The following is a 22,079-nucleotide window of genomic DNA, read 5'->3' on the forward strand; positions in this document are numbered from 1 at the left end:
GCCTCCTACCACTTCAGAAGCCACTCCGGTCAGGCTTCACCACAGCGTGATAATTTCTTGGCCTCATGTTGTTTTGGTTTGCTATTTATCCATTTTGTCCTGAAAAATTTCCACTATTTTTATATTTGTCTTCATTATTGGTGCATTAAGAATATGTTGTGAAATATTACAAACCATGTACATTTGTACGTCCTTGATATTTTGTAGACTATTTACTTCATTTTCTGTCATGAGCAACATTGCAGCAAATTCATTTTTTTTTTTAAATTATACTATATTGATCCCTTTAAGGGGGAAATTTGTCTCTGCATTTGACCTGTATATAGGGAGCAGTGGGCTGCCAATGACAGGCGCCCGGGGAGCCTCAGGTACACTTCGACACGTGACACATCCCAGTCGAGGATCGAACCGTTGACCTTCACGCTTCCCAGACAACCCTCTTAACCCAGTGAGCCAGGGTCACCCCGATAATCCGGTTATATCAGTGGTTCCCAACCTGGAGTCGAGGTCCCGAAGGGGGTTCACCGTAACTTGTCTGCTATGAGGTTGGCAAAATTAGATTTGCAGCTGTATAACTAAAATCACAACAACACACTTGCTGGACAACCTATACAAAAGTCTGGATATAAAACTATTTAAAAAGATTATTTGTGCCGAGTCAAAAATAGTGTTTAAATGTGGTATTTGTGCACAGCATCAGATAAAGAGCAGTATTACTATTATACTATGTTAAGAATTACATTCCACAGGTGGCTGCGTAGGATTGTTCCGTCTTTTGTAAAGTCCAAAAGTAAAATCCATTAAGACGCTAAGCTAAGTTTTTCTTAGATACAAGAAAAAAATGTCGTGAACTGTTGTATTGTGAATCGTTATATACTGAAGGGCTGATGAGTGAAAGTGTGGCTAGAGGGAGGGACAGAGAGGAAGAGGATGACAAAACATATCAATAATAAATGCACATTTTCAGTATATGTATAACAATGCATTATCATATTGCATAGTGTCTTATAAAAATTGTAAGGGCAACAAGAAGAAAAATTCTCAGTAAGAAATACAGAATCAATAATCGATCTGAATCAATTATTTATTCAGTATAGACAGAAGCATGAACAATCATCAGTCCTACAACAAAACTACAAAATGAATTCACTTTCCATTTTAGAGCCATGCATTTTAGAAACTATAGAGATTTTATGTGAAATGCAGACCGTTGAATTTAAAGAAGCACTCCAGAGCTTTTACACATCAAGATCATGGGGAGTACTACTCGACTTGTGCAAACACTAGTATAATGTATTTGTACCTTTCTAAAAAACTATTTCATTCCTTTTTTAAAATCTGTCGCTTGTGACTTCCTCAACTTTATGGAAGTGCAAAACTAAATCACTGGAGTATCCCTTTAAATCTCAAATTGAATGATGTTATGTAACATTTTCAAATGACACCCTTCAACAGTGCAAATGTAGTACATATACAGTGTACATATGTAAACCTATACTTTAAGTCACTTCATTTATTCAAACAGATAATTGTCAGTGAGCCATGTTTGTACAAACCGAATACAAATTGGTAAAACCAACTGTTACTGTTGTATCTAAATGTATATCATTAAAGACAGTCACAGAAATGGATTTATTGCATTTGTGAGATTTCCTAGAGAAAGGACACAGTGAGGATTTGATAGAGATATATATATATATAGATATATAGATATATATATATATATATATGCGTGTGAGAGTGAGTGAGTTCGATCGATCGATCTCAAAGCTGCCAGACAAATATCTGCCATTTTCAAGCCACTTTTAAAAAAATAGAGCCCACTGTGTGATTTTACAAAGAATGACTCACTAAAAATGTCTCCTCTAATACGGCTGTGAACAACTGGTCTGAGGATCGCTTATTTGCCAGTTATGACCCACACCTATTTTACTCATCTATCCCCAAACAATTAATTGTGCATCAAAAGTTCAGTAGCTGCCAGAATAACAGATCAGAGTACAAACAAGCAGCTCAAGGAGCTTTGGCACAATGGACAGTGTTACATGTACAGTGGCCCAGGAGTGTACAACACATTTGAAAGGCTAAAAAAAAAAAAAGAGAAGAAACTAATTTGTTGTAATTTAAATTGTCTGCATTCTTTCACACTTATCTTGAAGTGCTTTAGTCTTGTCGGGTATCTGCCACTTTCTGTTGTGTTGTTCACTCGTAGGCAACTGTATGTCTTTACTAATGACATTCTGAACATCAAAACATAAGTGTCAGATACTGAAAGTTCTAGCTGGTAACCTCATACCTACAAAAAAAATCAGTCTCTACATGCTATCTACAAACTGTTAACCGAGTTAATAAATACAACCAATAGGTTTTATTTTGAATTATAAATACTAGAAAATAAAAATGACAGTAAGAGTGTTGGAACACAGTCACCCATTCTTATGAACTACAATGTAGTAAAATAGAGCTTTGTGCAATGTTTTCTGTGTGTTTTTAAGTCAATGGAGTTCAAACTAGTTAACGACTCCTCCATCAACCATTCTGGGATCTTTAGGTCTTGGGTAACACTGGCGGTGTTCATGATCAGTGTCTGGCTGGGAACTGATCTTATATCTGACAGATTGTGTTATTCTACATTTTTCTAAATTCATAAATTGCTAAATAACATCAGCATCAACTGTTCCACATCTGATTTTAGTTTTTAGTTTCAACATGCTGTTTAAATGCTTCATGATAACCAAATGGGATACGCTGACAGCACCAATGAAATGCTAGTTTTTAAGCACTTTGTGCCGCACTTTTTAGCAGGTGCACCCTAAAGGCCTAAAGTAGAAAAGAATGAATTTTTTCTATTTTTTTAACTGTCATTGTGGTGGCTTTTGCTAGACACCCGGCGCATATGACTTTACCAACCGTAGCTACCATGATCTCAACAGTAAACAGCAGGCCTGGAGGCACATTTGTGCCGTATTTGAGATTTCAGGAAAGTTGTTTTCATTCATTTAAACTGTACTATTACCTGTAGCGTACAGTTCATTATTTGAAAAGACACAGCAAACTGCAAAATAAAATAAAAACTCTGGTTGAACGGGCAACAAGGCAGTGCGGTGCAGGTTGCATTTTCCACCTGCAAAACGCACTCTGTCTGATCATCTGGCTTAAGACCTGGCTCTCCAGAAAGGGTACAGCAAAAACAATTTGCGCTTCTTCGCTAAATATTTCTCGAAGCTTGGCGACATAGTTACTGTGCTCGCAGGGCTAATTGGTGAACTGCAGAGACGAGATGGACTGAGGTTTGAGACGACCCGCTCTCCATCACACGTACTTTGTCAAGTGTAACATTCTCTAATAAAAACTCATTTGACATGAGGAAATCTACACAGCAACTGAAGCATTGCATGTGTTGGTTTTATCATTACTTCTGTCCTGAAGCTAGTGCTGCATTGGTCTAAAAGAAACTAGTTGAAGTGGCAATCTCAAAGATTTTCATCGAATTAAGTGCATGAATACTCGGTTACTCTTTGTAAACAAAGAAAATCAAAGTTGGCCCCTCCTCTTCCCAGCTCAATGACACCAGAAACACTCATCCCCCACCACAGTTGCCATGGTCACATACGATAGACAAACAAATTTAACAAGATAAGTGATGTGGTCCCTTGAAAGTCATGATGGGCATTTGTTTATAAAAACATTTTAGGTCTAATGTTTAGTAAATGAAAAGAGAAATTGATAAATAGATCAGATTTTGCCATTAGCCCTCATAGCTTGGGAATTAAGTGTAACCATCAGTATCCAAAGTCTGTTGATCGTCATGATTAACACAATACAAATAACTTAAAAACATACAGGTCTTTGCTCTAAAATCGACACGCACGCACAGGTCAAATCTGTGAAATTCTGACATTCACAACTACATTCGTCTTTTTCGCCTCCTTCCTTGTCATTCTTGTTTCTTTTTATTCCCATTCCTGTCCTCCCGGCACAGAAAAATATAACACTGTTTAAATAATGGATGTCTTATTCACACACTTTGAAGAAAATATCTTGTGATTTATCTGCAAAGCAGCTACTTTAGCAAGAAAATAATTTTCTGATGCTAGGCTATCGCAATGGTCAAATTTAATCTCTTCTGAAAGTTTAGGAAATCTAAATAAGAACTTCCATTATTTACACAGTGGCATATTTTCAGTGCCATTAAGCTCCCTCCCTCCTCTGCTCTCCACTAGAAAACCCAGGTGACCGGGACCCACTGGGGGTTTTTAGAAACCGTTTCCAGGGCAGCCTTGACGGTACGGTAGGTCTCGTCCAAGTTGTCGTTGATGATGCTGAGGTCAAAGTAGTGGCCGAAGGCCGCCTGCATTTTAGTGCTCTCATCGCACGTCCTCTGCAGCTCTTCATCCTGAAACGGAAAACATGTGACTTGGTGTAGCATGTTTTATTGGATCGTTATTATATTCCCAGAATCTCTTCTTTGAACTACTGTATTTGCAGTTTATTGAGTTCTACACTGCTTCTTCAGCTGTTCAGAGTTTTCTCAACATGAGTATGATCCTACCGTAAGTGGTTCTTACCGTCAGTGTCTTGGTAACCACCCCTGCCTCGACAGCTGAGTGGTTTATCGCCTTGAGCACCTCAAAGTCTGGAGACTGAAGGAACACCACATAGGGCAAGAACTCCGAGGTCCTCAGCACTTTGAGAGACTAGAAGACAACATTAACACACAAACACATTTGATTTGAATTTGTGTCTTTGAGTTTTTAAACAACTGGAGATTCCTGCCTGGTGACACTGACTGAATAACGTTATACTCTCCTACTATAGAGAATGGAAGTTGCAAAAAAATCATATATAAATAAATAACTTGACTACCAAATGAATATGCCATTAAATGTACCAAACATAATATTCAAAATAAATGCAGGAATTAATTAATTGATAAAATGTGACAAATTGATTTGTGTTATAATTTGCTTCTTAATTAAATTATTTGTATTAATTCCCCGATTTAGTTTAAAATATATTATAATTATTATTACTTAAAGAGGAAATTTCCACAGCACAAACAAGTAAGCCATAGCGAATATTACAAAGACCCAAACATGAATTTATAGACCACTGACAGGATTCCTGGTAACTAGAGAGAAGTATTAGTATTCAGAGATCAGTTGGCTTTGGGAACAAAATTCTTGGAAAAACTACAAATAAAGGGAAAAATCTAAATATTGAAATGTCACTGTATGTCACATTTTATCATGAATCCCTTAATTTATTTTTAATATTACTTTTACATTTAATGGCATATTTATTTATAGAGTCATTTATACATTTTAGATATCGTCAGCTTTTGTCCTCCGTAATTCTACAATGTAAGATTCTCTTGAGCAGGCACACGACACTCAACTGACTCCGTAGCCTAGACAGTTATTACATTGTACTGACAATACAATAACAGTCGTTTCTAATATTTTATCCACCTCATTTCCCCGACCCTGTATCTATAACAATTCAAAATTATTTTTAATTTTCATAAAGGTTCTATATATTGCAGGACTGTAGCATAGCATTTTTCTGGGCAGTCAGTGTATGTAAATTATTATTTTTAAAGAGTCCCATAAGTATTCACAAACAAATGTGAAGTTACGCTACTAGTAAAACTAAATACACTGATTTGTATCTGTAACTGTCTATGTGAATCTCCACCTAGTTTTGTTGATCCTTCGAGTGTTTTAACTTGCGGTTTCACACAAAATTCACAAATACAGGGCATGTGTGACACGTAAAATGTCATGCGACTCGTGTCGTAAAACACAATGCAAAAATAAATGCAGTCATTTGCATCTGTAAATCTATATGATGAGAGAAGAGATAAAAATACAATGTTTGTGACATTGTGTTTGGAGAAACTTCCAAATGTAAATAATTTACACTTGATGTTGCCTACTCATTGAGCATGTCCCAGAGGAAGTTGTGTCCATTCACAAGGTGATTTTGAAGGTCTGCCCCCAGTGAATTTAATTTCACTAATCAACCACTATTACCAATCATCAACATCAAGTTCTGGGATTTCTCATCAATAACAAACGAAATTTCAGTAAAATGGGTTCAAAATTAATTAAGCGAGTTAGTCAATTTTCTTAATACCCATTGCATTTCTTTACAGATGCATGTCTTTCCCGTTTGTGTGATGCACAATGGCGCGGTAAAATCCGTCTCAAAATGATCCACACAAATAGGTTGAGATTCACAGATGCATATCCATTTAAAAATGCTCGGTTGACGATTTGCAAATGCATTTAAGGATTGTGAATGTTATTAAGCCATGCAAATAGGGAAGTTTAAGAAAAAATTGACGATGTATTATAAAACAGTTAGTTTGTATTTACAAATGGTCTCACATGAGTTGCAAATTAGAGACAGAGATACAAATTTACAGCCGCAAATCACATTCATTTATTTGTGCATTGTGTTTTACAGTCATGTGACATCGTCCGAGGCCCATGCTCCCAACACAATTAGGTGAAGATTCACTAATATAGAGACAGATATACATTAAAAAATGCTAAGTTGATGCACAAATCATGACATACAAGTGGTAAATTACAGGCACAGATTTATAGATACAAAACACTCACTACGAGTTACCTAACTTCCCATTTGTTTGTGAATACTTATTAGACTGTTTAACACTATAGTGAATTTACCTTAGAAGAAAAAAAGAAAGCTGATTTAACTCTGGCTTTTTGAAGCTGCTCTTCAAATGGGTCACATGACTGTTATGTGAATGGAGTCACTTGTTGTGAAGAACCCACAAAGAATGATCAACCAACACAGCAGTTCCCCTCAGCCCCCCAGCATTTAACCTTTTTGAGTCAAAAGTTTTGGTTTTATGGCCACTTTAATGGTCCCTCTCATTTTCACCCACAGCAGGCAGCTGCTTCAGTGAAAAACCTCAAAGAAAGCTCTGTGCGCTCCCTGCTCAGCACAAAATGGCAAATAGACAGTTTGAGATTAGCTGGTTGAACATAGCGGAGCATTTAGCAGCAACAGAGGCAGGTACTTCCCTCAGGAGTTGGTAAAGATCACAAACAAAGCTCAAAGACTGAATAATGGACTTAGATTTGCCAGGTGAACAGAAAAGCTAAATGACTGAATGTTAATGGCGCTCTGTATGGAACTAAATCCAGGTCAAAAGTTTTGTTCATTTGGGAAAAAAAAATAAAAAAATAAAAAAAATAAAAAAAAATTTGAACCTGATCTTGAACATTGAAAAATACAGCAATGTATTCAAAATACAAATAAGTGAATGAAATTTTTTTTGGGTTGAATATAATTTTGATTCAGTTCTGGAATTTTTTGGAATACATTTTTCTTTTTATATATTTTTTTCAGTTTCAAATCTTTTTTTCACTTTCAGATCGTTTTTTTTCTTCAGTTCAGACTTTTGACCCCGATCTAATGTGGGGGGCGTGGCATCAACCGAGAGGGGCGTGTCATGAGTGACAGCATAACAAGGAAGGCTGAGGACTTCCTCAACCACGTTGCCTTCAGGTAACGTAGGCACCGCGAGAATTATGATTCAACACTTTCTATACACCATATTCACGTGATTGCAGTGGGGGGGAAGACTCCCCCAGCTACTGGTTCGATTAGTCTTTCGCCCCTATACCCAGGTCGGACGACCGATTTGCACGTCAGGACCGCTACGGGCCTCCACCAGAGTTTCCTCTGGCTTCGCCCTGCCCAGACATAGTTCACCATCTTTCGGATCCTATTGCACACACTCACGCTCCACCTCCCCGACAGTGCGGGCGAGACTGACCGGTGGTGTGCCCGACGCCGCAGGGTCGGGATCCCACCTCACCCGGCACGCTGGCCCTTACTTTCATTGCGCCACGGGGTTTGCTTCACCCTCTGATTCACGAGGGCGTTAGACTCCTTGGTCCGTGTTTCAAGATGGGTCGGGAGTGTTGCCGATATCGCCGCAGACTCCTGACGCCTTTTACTTGAGCCGATCCCCGCCCCGCCGGGCGCATATCCTCCGTGGCGGTGCGCCGCGACCGGCTCTAGGTCGGCTTGCGGCTCCGTCCGGGTGCTTTACAGCGCTCCCGCTATCCCCGGGGCCGTGGACTAAGTGCTTGCTGCGCCCGCTCTCCCTGCGGGGAGGGACGGGGCCCCATGCTCCCGGCGCGACTGTCGACCGGGGCGGACTGTCCTCAGTGCGCCCCAACCGCGTCGCCAGGGCGGGGATCGGCTCAAGTAAAAGGCGTCAGGAGTCTCTCTATGTCGGCAACCTATGTCAGGAGGAAACTCTGGTGGAGGCCCGTAGCGGTCCTGACGTGCAAATCGGTCGTCCGACCTGGGTATAGGGGTGAAAGTCTAATTGAACCAGTAGCTGGTTCCCTCCGAAGCTTCCTTCAAGATAGCTGGGGGAGTCCTTTTGGGTTAATTTTTTTTTTTTTTTCAAATGATCAAAACTTTTGACCTGGATTTAGCTCCATAGCTCTGTAACTGCTAGATGTGTAAAAAGGCAACTGTTAGCTAACCAGTCCACTATAAGAACTTCATATGCAGATAGTATGTCCATGTTGTGTTTACAGTGTGTTCTGCTGCGCCCAAGTGGCAAAAAAAAAAAAAAAAAAAACATGTGCCCCCCCAAGATGGATGTATTTAAAAAATGATTGGTGGTGGGAGAGTTGTTTGAACTTGTCTGCCACTTGCTTTGTGTCCAAAAAGACACAATTTTTCAATCTTTTTAATGTAGCCAATGAAGCACAGACAGAATATTCATCAAAGGTAAATTAAGTCGTAGATTAATTTATCCACCTGCATCTCCATACTAGTGATCCAATATTGTTAAAAGTGACACGTTACTACTTACTTACTAACAACTTAAACCGGGTAGTAACTAGAGGTGTTTGAAAATTCGAACTGGATTTGAATTATTTTAGAGGAACACTGGAGCAATGATCTGACGGAGCTGTAAAGAGGGTGGTGTCAGTGGGTGTAGTGTAGCTGCAGAGCTGGGGATGTTTGAGTCTGGCTTTGAACGTTTTTAAAAAATTTTGATTATTATGTAAGGAGCATTTTCCGGTTAAAACAGGGTGGTAAGTTGTTTGTGGGGGTATATATGCATACCTGAGGGTTGGCGTCCAGTATGCAGACACGTCCGGCCTCAACCACCTCGTGTATGGAGTCTATCTTGATTCCATACAGGTTGCCGTCATACTCTCCATGTTCAAGAAAGCGCCCGTTCTTGATGTCGGTCTCCATCTTGCTGCGGCTGGTGAAGGCGTACATCCGACCCTCGCGATCTTCCTTTTTGGGCTTTCTGGAAGTATCTGGAAACAATAAGGCAGTCACACATGCATTTCCCCTCCCCTTAAGAAGCTTTAATGTGTTTAAATTATTTTCTGTCAGAAACACCTGCATCAGCTTGTTCCTGCTCCTAATTGAGCTCCACAGAAATCTTAAGGATTAAATCTTTATCGGCCAGGTAATACTACTACTTAAATATATTAAATTTCATACATGGAATGGTGGTGCCAAAGAGTAGTGGATCCCTCAGTAGAAGCTTGTTCTTCAGTCTCCGCCGCCCCACACCCTGGGCACCAATCAAAATCAGAGTTTTCCTCTTGAAAGGCGGGACCTTGGCCACCTCCTCGTAGAGCAATATCTCATGTCTGTCAAACTCTGAGAGGGGAAGAAAGAGAGGAAGATTGAAAGGATGGAAAGAAGGGTGGAGGAAAAGAACGATGTACAAGAAAAGTAGAAGTGTTGGAAAAAAGAGGAAAAAGGACAGAAGGAGGAGGTTTCACTGAGGAAAAATGTAACAGTAACAGTATATGTTGGACATTTTAAAGCTTTGTTACCTGCATTTTTGGTTGTCACATACATCATTTTCTTCTTCTTCTTCCCTCCAACACCAGTACAAAGATTTCCTGTCACATAAATTGGGTGTAGAGTTAGTCAAACATTAGCTGATTGTCATCAGTCATGCCTCCCATTCACTGGCTCATGGGCCAAACTATTTCTTGGTTCGGACGATTTGCAAGATAACCAGTAGAGAGGAAGTGTAACGGGTGTGGTAAGGACCCAGAAGCAGTACGACGGACACACAGAATAGTTGAAGTAGCTTTATTCCAGGCAGAAGACACAACAGTCTCGGATCAGCTCACGTGGAGAAATCCACTTGGTGGAACGCCAAGCTGTCAGGGGAGAAGGCAGACAGAAACCAGAGGCTATTCTCGTGGTCGGGGACAGAAGGCTATGGTGATTTGCCGGGGCCGAGGCAAGGCAGAGAAGTCCAAACAGGCAGGGTCGGCAACAGGAAACCAGTCTGAGGGTAAACGTGGCAAAGTCTGGCATAATGCAGAGAACGATCTGGCAGTGAGTCTGTGTGAGACTGGGGTCTAAATAGTAGGTGCCTCAGAGTGAGCAGGTGAGAGTGATGAGCTGATGAGGCGGGTGTGACTAACAGGTGCACTGAATGAGCTGATTAGGTGAGTGAGAGAGAGAATGGAAGCTCATGACTCCCACATCTCAGGGCCACTTTCTAGAAATGACATTCACAATAGACCTTTATCTATAAACTGTGAGAAGACCACAGCCCCTTTGATATCTTGAATAGGTAAACCAGACATTTTGAAAAGATATACGTTTGATGAATCACAACTTGGTTTTATTGAAAACTCATTAAGGCAGATTAAATAGGCTCTTGCTTTTTACTCTCATCAGTAAAACCAACAGAATGTTTGCCTTTTGTATTAGTTTCAGTGTTATAAGTAGACTACCATTATCAGAACAATATTCGCATGCAGGCTCCCTCATGTGGCTCAAAAGTTTACTGCAGATATAAATGTTAAATAAAGGACTATGGAAGAAATTCTGCACGTTTATTTGGCGACCCTAATAAAATCTCCTGCGACCAAACTGTGGGTCCCAAACCCAGTCTTTAGAAATTACTGCTCTTCAGACCACTATCATCTTGATATTCTAAAGCTTCTTTAGACATCATACTTTTAGTTTAATATTTCTCACACTACAGGAACTTTTGGAATTTGGAGGATTTTGACATTTAGAAAGGGTTGGGTTTATTAACGCTCCTCTGATTGCTGGTACTTGAAATTTCAATTACATGGCATTCGCCACCAGATGGCAGTGTGAAACAGCAAAACACTGACGATGAGAACAATGGGAAACAATATAGTAGGGTAGGTATACAGTATTAGACATACCTGCAAACTCGAGAGATGAAAAAGGTGACAAGCCCGAAACCCTTGTGGGAGGGTGCTCCGAGAATTTTATTTTAAATATGAGCTTATGTAGCTCATATGTAGCATTCTGATGTACTCTGAGAATCAAATTAAGTGATGGGACAATATTTACTTTAAGCAAAAAACTAATTTATTATTCAGTGATTAATCAGTATTTCAGCTCTAGTTGAACAGCTGGCTAGTTAGCCTTTTTTTTTTTTTTTTATTTTATAAAAATCAATATTATTATTAACCTTTGTTTAGACAAAATCAATTGAGACCGAGGTCTCATTTTCAAAAGTTTTAGTCATATAAAAACAAAGATATGCAAGAGAAGCGAGAACCATCGCCTGTACAAAATAAAGTGATTCGTTTTCATTGAACTGTTACTGTATGGCTTAATATTAACTTCTACTGTTACTCTAAAGCTGTTAGAATTGTGGCCTATCTTCTATTTGCAGTTAATATGCATTCAATCCAGTTAAATTAAAATGATAATTTACTCTGGCTAAGGTACCTTATCAAGAGTAAAATAATAGCTGTAATCTATACACACCTCTGCATTAGCAACCTGCTGAAATGAAGGTACAGGCAACCTTTTTTTGACAAATGTTTTTTATTGTCTTTTCCACAATACACAAACAAGACAAAACAAGGCACATCAAAAGGCACTTGGAGAAATTTCAAATAAAGATAAAAATGGCATGTATTGTTGTTGGACGTTCTCAGCAGAAACAAAAAATAAAAATAACAGTAGAGGGTGACATATGTACATGCACAGGTAGATACATATTATACCCCACAAATAGAATGCTCCCACAATCCCTAATGTGACCAGTCAGAAGAAAAAAAACGAGAAAAAAAAAAAACCGGGGAAGGGAAACAAAAACAAAAAGGAAAACGGTAGACTATATGGTTACAACAAAATCTTCCCCCTCCAGAAACTCCATAAATGAGCCCCAAATCTTTGCAAAGATGTTATATTTCCCTTTAACTGCATATGTAAGTTTCTCTAGGGCAAGGCACTGTATCAGTCCCTCTATCCAATTTGGTTTGCTCGGCCTGTGAACAGATTTCCAAGCCATTGCAATTTTATGTTTAGCTTCAAGAAGACAAAATATGACCATCTTCTTTTTGCTACTGTTAAGTGTACAGTTTACTGGGAAACACCCAAAGAGACAGAGTTTTGGACATAATGGTAGTTGTTCGTTGATACAAATAGATACAATTGTAATAATCTCTTTCCAGAAATCCTGAATGAGGGTAAGCTACCTTTATGTATACCACATTTAAAGCAAGCATCCGGTGTATTGGGGTACATGCGATGCAGTAACTCTGGAGTAATGCATGTTCTCATCACCCATTTATACTGGAGAAGCTTGAACCTTGAGTTTATTGTTTGGAGTTGACTCTGTAGACATATGTCCTGCCACTCTTCTAGTGATTTCTTCATTTAGGTCTGAACACCATGCTAGCCTTTTGTCATCGGAGGATTCTTTTGCTGCAGCTATGATGGTCTGATAAAACTTTGAGATCAGTCCAGCTGATCCATAATGGTTTAAAGCTATCTTTTCGAAAGAATTTAGAGAGGGGAGATTTACAGAGTTCTGTATCTTTGTTATGAAGCTTCTTATCTGGAGATACTTGAAAAAATGGTTTGTAGCTATGCTAAACCTTTGCTTGGTCTCATTAAAACTTAAAAGAGTAAGAGTATCACAATCATATAAATCTGAAATCTCTGTCTGTCCATAACTTAAAACCAGAGTCGTTAGTACCTGGCGTAAAGTTTCTGTTCCCCCAAATAGGTGAGTATTGGGATAGAGGAGTTTTTTCCCCAAGATAACTTAACACCTCATGCCATACTGTCAGCGTATTTTTAACAAAGGGGTTTGCAGTGCGTTTCTTCAAAGTGGCTAAGTTTGCTGAATAGAGGTAGAGATATAAGGGGATTTTGGAAGTTGTGGTTTCCTCCATCCTTATCCAGTGCAGCGTTGACTGGTGTTCAAACCAATATGAGGCTGCTCGTAGTTGGGCAGCCCAATAGTATCCCTGGAGGTAAGGGAGTTTTAACCCACCTCTGTCATATGGTAAGTACAACAGGGTCATGCGCAGTCTTGAGCATCTATCGTTCCAAATGTAATTACAAAAAAGCTGTTTCATTTTAGTAAAGAAATTAGGAGGAGCAAGTGGGATGTTTTGAAAAAGGTACAGGAATTTAGGAAGAATATTCATCTTCAGAATATTAATACGCCCAATCATGGAAATTGTCAAAGATTTCCATCTATTAATAGATTCAACTACTGACTCAGTCACAGGGTTATAGTTAGTAGGTACCATGGATTCTATTGTAGGCGTGATTTTAACACCAAGGTATGTGAAGCTGTCCACAATGTTCCTAAATGGAGTATTTAGTGGTGGAGTTAATCTCTCAGATTTTTTCAAAAATAGGATTGTAGACTTAGATGCATTAACCTTATAACCTGAGAAACTACCATACGTTCCTATTAAACTTAATAAAGAAGGTATAGATTGTTTCAAGTCTGTCAGAAACAGCACTATATCATCAGCAAATAGTCCTATTTTATTCTCGATATCATTAATTGTGACACCAGTTATCTCACTATTGCCTCTAATTGCAATTGCTAGAGGTTCAATGGCCAGGACAAAAAGAAGAGGAGACAAGGGACACCCTTGTCTTGTACCTCTACAAAGAGAAAGCTGTTTTGATACCATATAACTATATGGTATAACTATATTACCAACTGGTAATTACTGAAGCACTCTTCAAATAGGCATTTATGCTCGACCATATCAAAGGCCTTTTCCGCATCAAGTCCCATCACAGCCACATCCGGTATTGCTTTCTTGGCATGTATAATGTTCATCAGTCTACGAATGTTGTGAGAGCCCCGTCTTCCTTTAATAAATCCATTTTGATCTAAGGCCACAATAGATGGCATATGTTTCTCCAACCTTCTGGCAAGCAGTTTTGCTATTATTTTCACATCATTATTGATTAAGGAAATGGGGCGGTAGGATTCACACTTTGTGGAGGGCTTACCTGGCTTTAATATTAAGGTTATAAGTGCGTTCCGCAAAGATGGAGGCAGCTCATCATTTTCAAGTGATTCTTCAAACATATTCAGTAAAGGAACCAATAGCCTGTCCTTGAATTTTTTGTAGATTTCAATAGGAACACCGTCGGGTCCTGGAGCTTTCCCTCCTTTCATACCGTCTATGGCCTCCGACAACTCAGATATTGCAATTGGGGAGTTGAGTTCCTGTTTTGCGCTCTCACCAAGGAACGGTATTTCTATCTGACCTAGGAAGCTGTGGAGTGTGCGAGATGTGGCTGGACTTTCTGACGTGTACAATTTAGAATAAAATGTCTGGAAAGTGCTATTTATTTCTTGTGGGTTAGTAATTGTCGTCCCTTTCTCCGACTCAATTTTTAAAATTGATCTTTCGTTCTGCATTGACTTTAAATGCCAGGCCAGAAGTTTCCCTGCCCTTTCTCCTTGATCGTAGAATGTCTGTTTCAGTTTCATTACGCTATTTAGCGCTTTATTTGTGGATAATTCATTATACTGTGCTCTAAGAATGGCCAGTCTCTGTCTAGTCTCATTTGTATCATTAAGGTTAATTTCTGTCTCAAGTTCTTTAATATCTTTTTCTAACTCCATTAATTTTAGGTGCTGTTTATTTGATATGCTGCTTGTATAGCTGATCATTTGGCCTCGTATGTAGGCCTTGAATGCCTCCCATCTTGTAGACGCTGATGTTTGAGTAGTATTGACTTCGAAATAGACATCAATATTGGTTCCAACAAATTTGAAAAACTCGTTATCATGCAACCATCGTGGGCTCAATCGCTATATAGTGGGACCCTTATTAGCTGCTTTGACAGTGTAATTGAGTAGAAGTAAAGCATGATCTGAAATGACAATACTTTTATACAATGAGTCAGTCACATTAGATATCATAGACTTAGAAATGAGGAAGTAGTCTATGCGGGAGTAAGAATTATGTGTAACAGAGTGGCATGAATATTCCCGTCTGGAAGGGTTCTTATGTCTCCAGATATCACAAAGATTTAACTTGCACATAAAGTTTTGTATTACTTTCCTACTTTGCATATGTGAGGTGTCCACACCTGATCATTTATCCAGTGTTGGATTAAGAGTACAATTAAAGTCCCCTGCCATACAAATGTGGCCATGCAATGTTGATAAAGTTAGGAACAGGTTATTATAAAACTGTGTATCATCGTTGTTAGGACCATATAGACATACTAAATTAATATCTTGATTTAGTAAAGAGCCCTGGACGATAACAATTCTGCCTACTGTGTCTTGTATGGTATTGTAAACTCTTAATGGAACAGATGAGTGAATAAGTATTGCTACCCCTCTTGCATGGGAGGAGAATGAGGCAGATATGACCCGACCTGGCCACCTCCTTTTCAAGGGGATGTACTCACTGGAAAGCAAATGGGTTTCTTGAATAAAAGCCATGTGTTTTTAGCTGTTTCAGTCTCGACATTACTTGTTTTAATTTAACTATCTTCCTAAGACCCCTAACATTCCATGAAATAATATTTATTTTAGTGTCACCGCTCATGATGAAGTCAGCAAAGTAAGCTCACCTGCACCTAACTTTTTAACCATGCCATGTGATAAAGTGAATAGTGTGCCTTCAAAATAAACAAACATACGGAACAAATAATAACAAGGGCCTCTCCCAACTGAGGCAACAACAGTAGGCCTAGCCTACACCCTGTGCAGATAAACACACACATCTCCCCTCCCTCCCTCCCGTCGACCGGATCCCGGTTAGACTGAGCCCTGATCCTTTAGAGGAGCAGTATAGCAACCAGATCTTGAGAAGTTAATACAAAATAAATAAAAAATATATACAAGTCGGGCGTGCTCCGACGAAATGCATGTCAATACGGATGGAGCAATATTCGTTTGTGACCTTAATATGATAAAGTATCTTAGTAGTTAGCCTATCTGAATGGACAGCCTATCTGAATGGACAGCCTAGTCCAAGTCTGTACCTGGCCTATGCCAATAATAATAATCTTAACTCGCCATCAGTTCAAGCTTACCACAACAGACTCTTTTCAACGGTGAATAGACCACCTCACCATTCAGCCAAAGTTCTGATATTCGTTACTCTTCAGGTGATGGTCCCTGCTATGTATCACGATCGAGGTTGTTCCCCTTCTTAATCATCCGGATGAATTCTTCAGCTTGGGCTGGTGAGGTGAAGTGGTGCCAGGTTTTATCGTGTAGAATTCGCAGTTTTGCTGGGAACAAAAATCCATACACCATATGCATTTGGCGCAGGCTCTGTTTCGCTCCGTCAAAAAGTTTCCTCTGTCTTTGGACCTCAGATGAAAAGTCAGGGAAGAACGTGACACGGCCACCGTCAACTTTGATTTCATCTTTCAGACGTGCTGCTTTCATAACTCGGTCTCTGTCTCAGTAGGTCAGGAATTTCACCAGGAGAATCCGTGGTCGTATTCTGTCTGGACCCTGCTGATCCTGGGTCTGCAGTGGTATTCTCCCTAGCCTGTAGGCTTGCTCGACGATTACCGGTTGTTCTTCTGCATCTATGTTAAGAGCCTTGTGCAGCCATGCCGTTAAGAATGTACGTGCATCTCCGCTCTCCACTCCCTCTGGTAATCCAACCAGTCTTAGAATGGAGCGACGTTGTAGGTTTTCCATCTCTTCCATCTATGAGGTGAGCTTGTGGACTCGGCTTGCTTTGTTAGCGAAGTTATCTGGTCTTCCGCAGTGCAAATGCGAGTTTCTGCTTCTGTGAGTCTTTCAGAAAATGCCCCTACAGCTTCTTTTATCTCTCAGTTGGAGGAAATGACTTCATGTAGTTTAGCGGGAAAATCGTTCCTCATGGACTGTATGGCCGATAGAATCTGGCTCTCATTGCTGCTGGTCTCCTCATGAGTTAGCATATCGCCAGTTACCTCTTCCGTGTCTTCCTCAGGTAGAGTCTCAAAGTCTGTCTTTTTGTCGACTTTAGAAGGTCGGCCTTTCCCTCGGTTTTTCGACATCGCGTGAAATGTACCTTAAAAAAAGTATTTTAGGTCACAGGTAGCTCGATTTAGTTAGTAAAATATATTAATTTCGCCGGAGCCTTGCTCCACACGTCTGCTCAGTTGCACGTCATAACCCGGTACAGGCAACCTTAACCCTCTCATTACTTCAGGGTTCTTGAGAGCAACGTGGGACTGGAAGTACACAGGCTGTGGTCATTACAGTGAACGGTGTGAACAGTGTGATGAGACGGCATGTGAGCCCTTTTTGCTGTAGTTTATCTCCTTGGAGCAGAGGTTGCATTTAGCATACCCTGCTTTATCAATGTATTTAAAACACTGACAGCAGGAAGCTGTACTGCTCTCCCTTCACATCTGTCGACCTTTATCCAGGCCCAGCTCCACTCACAGCTCAGCCCTGCGTCAAGCTGCGCTACAGACAGCCTCCTCTCCCTGAAGCTCTTTGACCTCATCATCTCATCAGTATCTGAGCCTCACTTTTCGTTATCTTAAACGTTATTATGACCACGAAATCGCCTCATTCTACTTTGAGTTAAAAAAACAACCTGCCAGCAGATCCGCCGGTGTTCGGGTTTAAAGTTAATGATTGACCGCGTGAACTGAACTGGAACACGGGGGGGGGGGGGGGGCTGCATGTTTCATAACATTATGTTTTTTTCCTCCTAAATCGCGATAATGATGAACGTTAACAGTCGATAAAGTTTTGCATGCAGTGGACGTTAACAACCCAGCAAGTCTGAACGGTAACGGAACATAACTTAACTTTAACGGAGGGAAATGAAGACGCTGTAGACATCTGAACGCTGATTGGCCAAGACTTGTCACATCAAAGATGTTTTATTGTGAAGATCACGACATCACCTTTTCTCCTCGTATGACTCCAATCTGAGAAACGCTGGCTGGCCGGTTGACTCCCCCCCCCCCCCCCCCCAAAAAAAACTCTACGGATCTACACGATTCACGTGGATGACATATTTTTGATTCAAAACGGTGAATTTAGACCACATTTGCCTTAATCACACTTAAAGCTGTTAAGGGAGTTTCATGTATCACTTTCTTCGTAAATAATTATTATTTTATTGAGCATCAGTTAGTGCTGGGCGGTATACTGGTTTTGATTGTATGATATACATTTTTAACACACCGCCATACACAGCCGAAACAACTGCTGTCACTCTTCAACAGGCAGCAAAATATATTGTTCGCCGCTGAGGGCGCTGCGGTCGGAGCTAGTTGTCTGGAGTGTATTGAGACTGACCCCTAATCATGGTTATAACTTTATAGCACAACAATTAATAACCCACAACTAACGCTCTTTAACAGGGCAAAACACCACGACACAACAGTGTGTGACACAAACAATTTGTAACACTAATAATTGTACATTTATAAAATTACACCTCCGAACGGCATGCTGGGTACAGCTCGCTAGCACAACAGTCTGTTTACAGCTGGGAGAGGCTCCGTCGCTACAGTAACGTTACATTAAAGAACAGAACAGAGCGATGCAGGATGAACAAAGACAGACAAAGACAGGAGCTGGGTCTGCTGTTTGGAAGTGTTTTGGTTAAAAAAAAAATCCGATGTAGACCAAAAGACTATATAAGTTTGTCGAGCCACTGTTGCCGCTGGTGGTAACACGAGCATCTTACTCCATCACCTCAGCAGAAAACATGTGTTGGAATACCAAGAGTGTGATGACGGTTGTCGGATTCAAGGCCGTCAAACAGTAACGTTAGCGCGAGTGAAACAGTGAAGCTAAAGGGTCAGACATCGCTTGAAGAGGCATTTGCTCGAGCAGCATATGACAAGAAAAGCAAGCGGTGGAGCGACATTACGAACGCAATAACGATCCAGCTATGCAAGGACATGGTCCCGCTACAGACAGTCGATAAAGACGGGCTCAGAGCAATGATTTAAACACTGGATTCAAGGTATGTCTTACCAGGGCGACAATACTTCAGCCAAACTGCTATCCCAACATTATACGAACAAACCCTATAGTAAGCAAAGCCTTTATACATGATGACATTAAAATGTTTTTATATTCTATGTACTCCTGACAGTAGCGTAAGCCACTATAAACCTATATAAAAACAGTCAAGGAAAAAAAAAAATACCGTGATATACCGTGAAACCGCCAGAATCTTAAAAAATACTGCGATACAAATTTTTGGTCATACCGCCCAGCACTACCATCAGTATTGTTTCTTTGTTCTCATTATTCTTTCCTTCCAGTTACCTGCTGGTGCCAGTTCCACATCTCTCTTGACAAACGCTTTCCTCTTCTCCTCCAGCATCTGACTGGGGATCAGCCCCGCGCTGCCACCCTCCACATGACGGGCCTGTATAACACACACACACACACACACACACACACACACACACACACATAACCCTAAAGTTCCTGGGGTTTTATTACATCTTAATCTAAAGAAAGTATGAATATGAACAGCTCTCTGTCTACTGTAGAATCAACAGAACACATAAAAGTGTTTTTGTACTCCACCTGCCACCAGTTGACATCATCCTGGTTGACTATCTGCAGGATGTCTCCTGTCTCAAACCTTAAGCCCGCCTCCTTACAAGGAATCAGGTTGTCATTGGCCGGGTCGTAGTCATAGTGACACTTAAAGAACAGCTGGAAAAACAGATACCAGAGATGTAGTAGTCCATACAATACCAGTGTAATTCCATGATTCTATTTGCATTCTGCAAATGTTTTGTTATTGATCGTATTTTAATCAAAATATTTGCTTTGATTATTGGCATTAGTAGTTCTAATTACATTCTAATTACGTAATTAGAACTACTGTAGTTTTAATTACATAATTCTAAGTAATATTTATCAAAGCAAATATTGCTTAGAACTGGTGTTAGGAAGTTCAACAGGTCATATTTCCCTTTCTAAATCTATGTTATAGGTGTGAAAACATCTCCTTCAATCAACTAGATTTATTTTAGTTTCTCACCAAAAACTAAATTTTACACGATTACATTGAACAAATCACGATAATATTATAATTAACTTTCACCGAATACAAATTTTTACTGAATAGAGCTTGAATGTGTCATAATGTAACTCAACGTAACCTCTGTTAACATTAGCTGTCAGCTCTGTTATTTAGCCAAGCAGGACTGTGCTGTCCACCAGCTGCTAACAGCTAACGTTAACTGCTCTCCTGCTAATTTCAACACAGATTTGTTGTCCACATTGTAGCATTGTCAGGGAAAAAATAGGGTGCGTTGTTGTTAGTCTTAAGCCATGCGTTTTGAGTATTTTGGCTTCAACTTGGTACCGAAGCATCTGTTCTTGTGACATCTGTAGATACAGACCTATATGTCTTCAATGGTGCATTTGTAAATGTATGCTATTTAACTAATATTATATCTGGCCATTTCAGAATCCAGTCACCAGAAACCTTATGTCTGTTACTATGACCATGTGTGTCCACTCTGTGTGTAGTAATCTGTCACCTGTCCTGGCTGTATGGCTTCATGATAGCTGGGCAGGATTTTCAGAACTACACTTCCGCTGGCTGCTTGCAGCTCCTCCTGCAGCACCCTGGCATCCTGGCCCACCTCTCGTCCATTCACCTGCCAACACATTGGATAACAGAACGTTTCTGAACTGACACATTAATAATCACATTTGTGGGATCTGTAATGGAAGATGACAGGTTACAAATATCACAAGAGCTTGGTGAGCTACAAACGATAAAATAAAGGACCCAACCTTGAGGTACTCCACTGGTAAGATCAGATAAAAATTTACATATTGTTTTTTACCTTTTGACAGAGCCAGGCTGTTTCCGAGTAAATTTTTCCATGTTTCAGTGCTTTTGTGCTAAACTGGCTGCTGACAGTAGCTTAATATTTGTATCGATCTCATTTAAAAATGAAGAAAGAGAATCAGCCTTTTATTTCCCCCCCCAAAAATGGACCTCTTTCTTTAAGAGACACTATAGTTTGGGGGCAGTTAGTGTTTCTGAAGAAATCAAAACAGCAGCTGGAAGTTCAAGGCACTCCCACCATAAATCAAAAGAATGTAAGGGGTCAGTAGAGGTCATATCTATATAATGGTCTACCTCACCTCTTTGATGATGTCTCCCACATGCAGCAGTCCTTGCTGGTCTATCATCCCTCCATGTAGGATGCGTGCTATAATCAGCTCACCACCCTCCACCTTGAACGTTACACCCTGAAACACAACAATGTAGGCTGTTGTTTCTATCATCAACAATAATAAAATGCTTTACAACAAACACTAAGAGGGCTTGGAGCAGAAAAGTGCAAAGCAACATAGAATGAACTCAGCAGTGTCCATTGTGTTTAGGTTTTAATGTTACCTACCAGGTGCTCCCCCGCCACTTTGCGTATGCCCACCATGCGGATTGCGTCAGGCGGCGGGGGCAGGTTGTGCGTGTGGCCGTCTTCCTGCTCATGATCCGCAAAATCACATGGGCTGGGTGGAGGGCTGTCACATGCCTGGGACGCCACTGAATCGTGAGTCTCCAGTAGAGACTGAGGAAGATGTTCAAAGTTAGACATACGTACACCACAATATTTGTTATTTTAACTGTGTGAAGAGAAAAGACTCAGGTCTTTCCTGTGTGTAAATGTTTACAAAAAACATTGTATTGTCAGATTCAACAATTAAGATTTGGTAATTTTAACATTGGACTATATTTTTCACTGTTGTACATGTGTGTGCATGTGATCTATACCTGGAAGTGAGGCTGTGTCAGTAT

The 22,079-nt window shown here is 40.1% G+C and overlaps 1 protein-coding gene across 1 annotated transcript; it reads right to left on the reverse strand.

Moving 5' to 3' along the window:
* Positions 1 to 1,070: 1,070 nt before the first annotated feature.
* On the reverse strand, positions 1,071 to 22,073 carry LOC116396486 (MAGUK p55 subfamily member 2-like). The gene is made up of 11 exons (XM_031871113.1): positions 22,056 to 22,073; positions 21,682 to 21,852; positions 21,422 to 21,529; positions 20,806 to 20,925; positions 19,838 to 19,969; positions 19,571 to 19,673; positions 9,867 to 9,935; positions 9,526 to 9,687; positions 9,133 to 9,335; positions 4,569 to 4,697; positions 1,071 to 4,396 (listed from the first exon to the last, which is right to left on the reverse strand). Exons 2-11 carry the CDS (start codon positions 21,715 to 21,717, stop codon positions 4,220 to 4,222), a joined length of 1,239 nt encoding a protein of 412 aa, XP_031726973.1. The 5' UTR covers positions 21,718 to 21,852; positions 22,056 to 22,073; the 3' UTR covers positions 1,071 to 4,219.
* Positions 22,074 to 22,079: the final 6 nt, after the last annotated feature.

The sequence above is a fragment of the Anarrhichthys ocellatus genome, unplaced genomic scaffold (genome assembly GCF_004355925.1).
Source record: "Anarrhichthys ocellatus isolate YVR2014 unplaced genomic scaffold, GSC_Weel_1.0 scaffold56, whole genome shotgun sequence".
Lineage (NCBI taxonomy): Eukaryota > Metazoa > Chordata > Actinopteri > Perciformes > Anarhichadidae > Anarrhichthys > Anarrhichthys ocellatus.